Source organism: Corythoichthys intestinalis, chromosome 2, assembly GCF_030265065.1.
Source record: "Corythoichthys intestinalis isolate RoL2023-P3 chromosome 2, ASM3026506v1, whole genome shotgun sequence".
NCBI lineage: Eukaryota > Metazoa > Chordata > Actinopteri > Syngnathiformes > Syngnathidae > Corythoichthys > Corythoichthys intestinalis.
Window position 1 is genome coordinate 44,712,881 of NC_080396.1, and position 9,441 is coordinate 44,722,321.

The following is a 9,441-nucleotide window of genomic DNA, read 5'->3' on the forward strand; positions in this document are numbered from 1 at the left end:
GCGGTTCGCTAGAGAGCATTTGGATGATCCAGAAGAGGACTAGGAGAATGTTTTATGGTCAGATGAAACCAAAATACAACTTTTTTGGTAGAAACACATTTTCTCGTGTTTTGAGGAGAAAGAATACGGAATTGCATCCGAAGAACACCATCCCCACTGTGAAGCATGGGGGTGGAAACATCAGGCTTTGGAGCTTTTTTTCTGCAAAAGGGACCAGGACGACTGATCTGTGTAAAGGAAAAATCTCCTTCCGTCAGCAAGGGCATTGAAGATGAGATGTGGCTGGGTCTTTCAGCATGACAATGATCACAAACACACAGCCAGGGCAACAAAGGAGTGGCTTCGTAAGAAGCATTTCAAGGTCCTGGAATGGCCTAGCCAGTCTCCAGATTGCGACCCCATAGAAAATCTATGGAGGGAGTTGAAAGTCCGTGTTGCCCAACGACAGCCCCAAAACATCACTGCTCTAGAGGAGATCTGCATGGAGGAATGGGCCAAAAATACCAGCAACAGTGTGTGAAAAGCTTGTGAAGAGTTACAGAAAACATTTGGCCTCCGTTATTGCCAACAAAGGGTACATAAGAAAGTAATGAGATGCACTTTTGGTATTGACCAAATACTTATTATCCACCATGATTTGCAAATAAATTCTTTAAAAATACAAACAATGTGATTTTCTGTTTTTTTCCCCACATTCTGTCTCTCATGGTTGAGGTTTACCCATGTTGACAATTACAGGCCTCTCTAATATTTTCAAGTGTGAGAACTTGTACAATTAGTGGTTGACTAAATACTTATTTGCCCCAATGTATTCTCCACCTTTGTTAATATTTTTCTAATAATTTTACAAGTTGTGATTTATTGACCTGTTTTGCACATGCACCAATCCTTCTAAATAAAAGAATAAATAGAATCATGTTGTACAAACGTTTTATTGCGATCAATACCTGCAATAAAAAAGAATGACATACTATTTGTGTTTATATGTACTTGTGTGATGAGCTCATAATACCATAACTATAACCAGATGAACAATACCGTGTACTATTTCCTTGTAACAACTACATCTGTGTCAGACCTTCTGCATTCGGCAACTGCAATATTATTTGTAATTTTGCCTAATTTTGGTCACTCAAGTGGCTGAAGTATCAATCTACACTTCATGTTAACACAGGCTGCACAGATTGTTAGAATTTTGTCCACGACCGATCAACGAAGTGATAAGAACAGTTGCCCAACACAGAAAGTCCTGGAGCTTCATCTACTGCATGCTGAATCCACTTTTGGAGATTCTGTGGGTTCCGCTGGTTTGATTTTGCAGTTTGACTTTGTCTACACACTGTTACTTCAACTGCACTTCGTGTTGTTCTGTCTAAACCGGAAGTCCGTAGCAGAAAATGTCAAAGATGGCACCGCCCATGTTTCGCTCAGGAAACTTGTCTATAGACCCCACTCACATGACGTCACAACCACGCCTCCGTGCCATATTGTCCGTCAGCTCGTCGTGTTTACGCATTACCGCTACGTAAATTCCTCCTATTATGGCGTATTTTTCTGCTCGTTAAATTAATAATCAAAATGGTGAAGGCGTGTGTGGCGGTTGGTTGCAGTAACAGAGAAGATAGACGGAGAGACTTGAAGTTTTACTGTATTCCGAGAGACCCGGAGAGGAGAGCGAGATGGACTGCTGCAATTCGACGAGAAAACTGGGCACCAAACGATCACCACAGATTATGTATGTAGTAGTCATTTTATATCTGGTAAGATGCATTTAATATATATTTAGAGGGTTTTGGGCTGACAACCACAAGTAAGATCATTGCGAGACTAATCACCGACAACATACAGTTTCAAATTCAAGATGCTTATTTCTTCCACCATCATTTTTAAAAAAATAATATTTAGCTGGTACCAAGTGAAAGAAGCTGGCCTCGTCTACGGATCATCAGTGTTGTGAACGGCAAGCCGTTGAGGCGGATCCAAATCACAGACCAAGAAACAGAAATAGTGAATGTTTGTATTTAATAAGTACAACAAAGGGAGCACGCCAAAATTGCGAGTATACCAATTTACAACTAAGGGAGCACGCCAAAAAACGCGAGTATGAAAAGGTAAAACTAAAAGTGCACGCTCTAAGACGCGAATATAGCAGAGTACAAAATTCTAACTACAAGATCCAGAAGAACATAAAGGTAAAAATGATCAAACCAGGACACGATCGTAGAAACGTCGGGAAGCTCGAAGGATGATGCACACACAGCGGTAAGCAAGGCAAGTAACACGCAAACAAGCAATAGTCCGACACTCGCAGACTGTGGCCGGAGTCCTTAAATAATGAGCGCTCCAAATGCGCCACAGGTGTGTTGCAACGGCCCCACCCATCCAGCTGAATCAGATGCTGGAATGAAAAAAGAACTGAGAAGGCATACAGATATGACAATCAGTTAAACAGGTGTGTCCAAACCTTTTGCAAAGGGGGCCAGATTTGGTGTGGTAAAAATGCGGGGGGCTACCTTAGCTGATTTACATAGAACAATATATTTAAACAAATTTTAGCAAGCCCTTCTGTGTGTCACATTTGCTTTATTATTTTTTTAAATTCATAATTTCAACAGTCTCGTCTTTGTGGCGTTCTCTTTCGACACTCGGGCTCTTGCGAAATTTCTGCTGCTGTGAAATTAAACTAGCTTCAAGTTGCTATAATTTCTCGCTGCGTATCTTCCCTGTAATGTTGTTGTACATGTCAGCGTGTCTTGTTCGGTAATATCATTATCGCGTCACATCGAACTCTTTGAAAACAGCGACTGTCTCTTTGCAAATGAGGCAGACACAGTTGTAGGCGTATTTTATTGAAGAAACAGTCCAATATCCACCTATCCTTGAAGCATCGGCCATCACAGTCAACTTTTTTTTTTATTGATTGTCGGCATTTTAGAAAATTGGAAGTAAAGGGTCACACGGGGTAATGTTGCTTAGAGTGCTGCCCTTAAAGTTTTTCAAACTTTCGTGAGAATAGGCTGATTTTGTGTGGACAAGATAGTTGTAGATATCAGCGAAGCAGAGAGGGCGAAGACAGCGGGTCGAAAAATATCGATTTAGGCATCAAATATGGATCTGGCGAATGGATAGACTGAAGCTTTTCCACATAACGCCTTTTATGCAATGCATCCAATGAGTTTACAGCGTCTGAAAGTACCGGGGCTTCCATGAGTTGCACTATAAATTGCACGACAAATTGAAACCATTGAGAATACGGATAAACAATGACGGACAATATGGTGGCCGGATACAGCGACACGTCATTGTGTCATCACGTGATCGCTGTATTGTGCCGCCATATTGTCCGTCATTGTGTGTCGTATTGTCAATGATCGTAGTTTGTAAAGGTGGATTCACTTGCAAATTATGGAAGCCCCGGTGCTTTCAGACGCTGTAAACTCATTGGATGAGTTGCATTAAAGCCGTTATTTGGAAAAGGTTCGGTCGATCCAGTCGCCAGATCCATATTTGATGCCCAAACCGATGCTTTCTCCCGTTCGGTCTCGTCCCGTGCGTCAGAGCTCGTCCTGAGACCACAAAATTTCCAATCATACTCCAGTTTATGTCACAATGGGGAGTCGGGTACCCTAAATCGGCACCGGTCCGAATATAAACTGACATTTGGTCAGCTGAGCGTCACCGTTGTCACGATTGTAAATTGAAATTTGATCGACAACGGGCCGGTGTGTGCTGAAAAATAGCTGCCCCGCGTGAAATGTTCCCCCTGCCAGGAGCGCTTATTTATAACGCTTTCTTGACGTGAAAACATCAAATGTTTTCATGGACGCATTACAGTAATGGATTTACGACTGTAAGATCACTTTTAAATAAATTACACAAAATATTAGTAATGTATTTTAGAAACAAATCGTGGACTGGGCCACATAACCATCTTTGAACAGAAATGTATAAGTCTACAGGTTTTCACGACCATATCCCAATGACAATGACACAGGTATGACATTTATTAGTTCAAGCAGAGTAAAATAATACATATTCACGGTACAAGAAAGTCGTTTCTGTGTGGGCGCTGCGATCGGGGGGACATTTCACGCAGGGTGGCTATTTTTCGGCACAACACCTGTTGTTGCGCTCACCTTCTTGCTGCGCGACCGTGGCGACGAGCATCGTAGTCTCCGACTGATGATGTCTGCGATCGTGTTAGCATCATATTGATGTTTCCGCCGCTGTCTAACGGCTGTCGACACAAACGCATCATGGACAGAGATAAACAAACTGTGCTGCTTTCGAGATTTGCCCTTTTAACAATGGGCACACAGCAACTACTAAAATGACCGTTTATCTTCTCTGTTACTGCAAACAACCACACATCCCTTCACCATTTTAATTAATCAATGTTAACGGTTGTCAGGAAGGTTTTTGGGTTCATTTACTAGTCGGTGATTCCTTAGACAAGCAGAAAAACACGCAGTAATAGGAGGAATGTACGTAGCGGTAATATGTAAACACGATGAGCTGACGGACAATATGGCGGAACCAGTCAGGGGCGCGGAGTTGTGATGTCACGTGATTGGGGCCCATACGTGCGCTGCAATGGCGTACCTCAAGCAACATGTCACTTCCGCTCATTAATATTCATGACATTAGTTACTGTTGCTAAGTAGGGACAAGCTACCGGTTGTCCCTAATAGGAAATTAATGGAAATCGTGTACGAAGGAGATGTTTACAGAGCTAAACCTACCGATTCTCTCCGAAAATGATGTGCCTGGTGCCAAATTCACTGGCAAAGATGTGGAAGAACATACAAATGTTCAGTTAAAGAGATGGCTTGAGTGTCGAAGTCTGAAAAAGACGAAAACAACGAGAGTGCTACTCAGTGACAGCCAACGAACACTTTTAATTTTTTCATTGATGACAAATCTTAATTCTATAATTTATTTACACTTCCCCCTTACTAAAGTTGTTTATATATATATAACAGAAACGGTAACAGTGGCAGTCAGATACCATTGTAATTCTTTTCTGGTCATTCATTGTCAGGCAGAAGCAGTACGGCACAACGTTACGCTAAAAAATAAGTTAAAAATATAAAAATGGCTTACCTCTTTGTCCTCTGAAAGACCATGCCAACCAAACAAAATGTTTACTGCATATGAAATGTGAATGGATTCACCGAGCTGGTGTTAAAGTCCGCGCAAGTTGATTCGATCTTCACATTTTTTCCTCCCGAGTTTTTGGTTTCCGGAAACGTATGAAGAAAACATCCTTCATGTGTCGTAATGTCTAGAGTCGTTTCTACAAGTTCCAAAAAAGCAATACGTGATCGGCATGTTCGTTTTTGAAAGATTACTGGAGGAAAGTGGCCCAAATTACGCTGATTCTATGAGAGGGCGGGTCTATAATGTCCCACTTCGGCTTTACTTCCGCTTTACGATGCGACGTCACGGTCTAAAAATAGCATGCGTGCGGTACGCCATTGGCCGGCAACCACCTCAGTGTGCCCATAGTTAGCTGAGATAGGCTCCAGCCCCCTTGCAACCCTCATGAAGATATGCATAGCGGAAAATGAATGAATGAATGTATAATGTCTTTACATGACCTTAAAGACACTTGTAAATAGATGTTTGACAAGGTGACAGGCTGTTGAGCGGGTCACCCATTAATGGATGAATAAGGGTTTTGAATCCAGTTCTCACTTGTGCACATTGTCGTTGTGTCTTTGGGCAAGACAATTCATACAGCTTGCCTGTGCTAAATTAGCATGAGAACAAGTGATTGGTGGTGGTCAGGAGGGTCGATGATAAAAATTGGCTGCCTTGCTTCTGTCAATCTGCCCCTAGGCAACTGTGGCTATAACAGTATAGTTTAACACCACCCAGTGTGAAGTGAATGACTGATGCAATACAAAGTGTCTTTGAGTGTCTCTAAAAGCGCTATATTAATCTAACGCATTATTGTTATTATAAGTGTGCTCTCTCTGATCCTTTCTGGTGCCATGTGCCGTAACATCAAACTCAGAATGAATGAATAAGAGCATGTTCATGCAGGCAGAACCAGAAAGAGTGAGGGCCAAAACAACTCATTTGAACACACAGTCATTGTCTGTCCCATTGATTAAAAAGCCAGAGTGCTGACTCTGGTGATTTGGAGCCAGTCTAATCAACGTCTGTGTCCGGTCGGCAGCACCAAGCCGACCCCGAACTTCGGACAACCTCTACCACCATACTCTACAACAGATGCGGCTGACTGGCTCAGTTGCTCTTGGCCCATGAGTACGTAGCGCAACTAAGCCCCTGTGTAAGGAGGCCAAAGCCCTCCAGGATTAGCCTAATACCACTATTGGTGAAGCAGGCATGGGAAATAAACTCTCTTTTTAAAGCTAAATGTTTATATCTGTGTTCTTCTGTGGTTGGGGTTGCTATCAGAAGCTAAAGCAATAAAACACATCTTAAGACAAGACTAAATGGTTTACACAACCATTATGCACAAACCTAAAAATGTACAAGAACCCCCCCCTCCCACTGATAATCTTATCTTCTAACTGCCTGAATGCCTAAAGTGGTGTAAAAATTAATAAAACATTTACAAAACCTTAAAAATTCGCCAGCATACCAACGACATTCTACAGTGCTTAACACATTCAAAAAAGTCAGCTTACCATCTAGCACATTTCATGGACTTTTTCAATATCACTGAGCTGTTGACATTTATCTATTTTGAACAGGAATGAGGACTAACAAAGTAAATTCTTCTTTTCATGCTCACTAGGTTTCTCAGACAAATAAACCAAGCTTAACATTTAATAAAATTACTTTTTTATTTGTAAGAATTTGTGTATTGTAATTTCTTGACTATAATTTGCATTTTTTTTTCTAAAGAAAAAAAATCGTTACAAATTGGAGGGACATATAATACATGAGTGCAAGCAAAATTAAAAAAGTATATCATATTGTGTAGATATTTACCCGTATCTAGGCCTTTTGAAAAAGCTGCACTTTTATTCCATTATGGTATGCAATGTCCAATATTACAAATTTACATTTAATAACATTTTTGCTACTCACAATCAATCAGACCATTGTGGGCATTAAGTGTGCATGTACACGTGGCAATATCTGCTGTTATAGCGAAATATTTTTTAAGGATCACTGGAAATGTAAATCACTGTTTATTGACAACAAACCACAGCGACTCGTATCTTTTGTAATAGATGCCGCCCCCACCATAAAAAAGCACTACCGATAAACCACGAATACTGTAACATACACACTAAGCTAGTCCGGTGAAAACTGGTTGATTTGTGAGGAAGGGCTACTATACATTCTTGCCGAGAAAGACTTGAAACCAGTATATCATGTTTCTGTGATGGCACCCCTACGTCCCTTGTGTGTGCAGGAGTGGGATTAACCTTTTCCTGAAGCTAGCCAATGTGCAGAAAATGGGACAACCTAATCTTATATCATATTGATATAATGCAAATAGGTTCACCATGTTTTCTGACCAGGCTGTTGACCAGTAAAACGTATGAAATTTATACGATTTTATGCTTACTTTGCTGACGTTTTGGAAATTTTTTATTTGGTGCACCACAACAATTTGCAACACATTATTAATCTACTAAAAGCAGGGTGGAAAATTATACATTTGTTCTGGATTCGCCAACAAACCTGATCCCCATGTATAAGGTATTGACAAAAATGAAACTGGGACAATAGCTATCAAGCAAAACGAAAACAGTGATGCAGTTCCATCCATCCACTTCGCACATGCAAAAACAGCTCCAAATACTGACGGCGATTGACATGCTGTAATTAAAAAAAAAAAACTTATATTTTTACAGCTCCACCTCATTGAACCTCTTTCCCCCACTACCAACTATGTCTCTAAATCTACTCTTGGCGCAATCACCCATATAGAACAATACCACACTGCACATTGCTTCCTGGCCTCATTGTATTGCCCCTGCCTGCCACATAAGGCATAGTTTGTATTGGCAGCCCTGGGTGTCTGGCGTGTAGGTGGCACTGAGTAACGCCAGCCTCTGGACCATGAACCACCTCCCATCCCCACCCCTGTCTGTCCATCCTCAACTCAAATTCTGCTGAATGCGCTAAATGCAACATGACATAATGCCATTCCAGAGGGATCGTGGCTAAAGCCTCTCTTTCTGGTTCTTAGGTATATAAAGAGGATGCAGCCGTTGAGCAGAAAACACCCGGGTCACTCCTATCCATTTGCCGTTTTCATTTTCTTTATCACTCTTTGATCACACCTGCTGGACCCTTAAGCTGTGCAGCCACATTTGTTAACCTCAGCCAAGCCAAGCTTTGCCAGACAAAAACCTCTCCGCAATCATTATGGATATTGCCATTCAGCACCCCTGGTTTAGACGCGCCCTGGGCTCCATTTACCCAGCTCGACTCTTTGACCAGTTCTTTGGCGAGGGCATGTTCGATTATGACCTCTTCCCCTACACTGCCTCTACTATCAGTCCCTATTACAGACAGTCACTGTTCCGTAGCTTTTTGGATTCTTCCAACTCCGGAATGTCAGAGGTAAAAATATATGTTTAAGTATACATTTGTCAGCATCAATTCAATTTTAATTCTTTCTCTCGGCAAATACTTTCCCTAGGTCAGGTCTGACAGAGATAAGTTTACAGTGTACCTGGATGTCAAACACTTTTCTCCTGATGAGCTGAGTGTGAAGGTCACTGATGACTATGTGGAGATCCAGGGCAAGCATGGAGAAAGACAGGTGAGTCGGAGCCACTCCATTTTTTTAGCCGGTTTCCGCACATTGCTCGGGGTAACGCATTCTTCTTCCAGGATGACCACGGCTACATCTCCCGTGAGTTTCACCGCCGTTACCGCCTCCCATCCAGTGTGGATCAGTCCTCCATCACCTGCACCCTATCTGCTGACGGCCTGCTGACACTGACCGGGCCGAAGGTCAGCGGAGGAAACGAATCCGGCCGCAGCGAGCGTAACATCCCCGTCACTCGTGATGACAAGCCCAATGCTGCTGCCTCTTCCTAAAGGCTTGAGTGGTGGGCGTCGCCCAAAAGGGATGGCAGCCTCAGATCCTCCACTCATTCTTACTTCTTTCCCTGAGAGTCCTTCTTGCTTCACTCTTTCCTCTCATGATTATTCTTTGCATACTCCTAGAGCATCAGTAGTAGCCTGATTTTAACAAAAACGTCACTGTGAGGGTGGCAAAATTATGGTCCCCATAACTGTTTTGCTCACAGGTAATGTCACACAAATCTTGTCACAAATTTCTACAAATATAGCCTGTCTTTTAGTATATGCCTTGTTCTCTGGATACCTTGATACTGAAAAATAAATGCTAAAGGAAAACCTAATAAAGCTGCAAAATTAACAAAAGGCGACCCTTGTGTCATCGATTTTCCAAAAGGATTACGCAAATCTTTTTAATGA

The 9,441-nt window shown here is 41.9% G+C and overlaps 1 protein-coding gene across 1 annotated transcript; it reads left to right on the plus strand.

The window, feature by feature from the left end:
* The first annotated feature begins 8,192 nt into the window (after window positions 1-8,192).
* Window positions 8,193-9,387, plus strand: cryaa (crystallin, alpha A). Its single transcript, XM_057822644.1, has 3 exons — window positions 8,193-8,556; window positions 8,636-8,758; window positions 8,830-9,387. The coding sequence occupies exons 1-3, from the start codon at window positions 8,359-8,361 to the stop codon at window positions 9,037-9,039; spliced, it is 531 nt and encodes a 176-aa protein (XP_057678627.1). The 5' UTR covers window positions 8,193-8,358; the 3' UTR covers window positions 9,040-9,387.
* The last annotated feature ends 54 nt before the right edge of the window (window positions 9,388-9,441 follow it).

Coding starts and splice junctions, on each gene's coding strand:
- cryaa (XM_057822644.1), top strand. CDS start 8,359: ATGGATATTGCCATTCAGCACCCCTGGTTTAGACGCGCCCTGGGCTCC. Junction 8,557..8,635: donor CCAACTCCGGAATGTCAGAG/GTAAAAATATAT, acceptor TACTTTCCCTAG/GTCAGGTCTGACAGAGATAA. Junction 8,759..8,829: donor GCAAGCATGGAGAAAGACAG/GTGAGTCGGAGC, acceptor TTCTTCTTCCAG/GATGACCACGGCTACATCTC.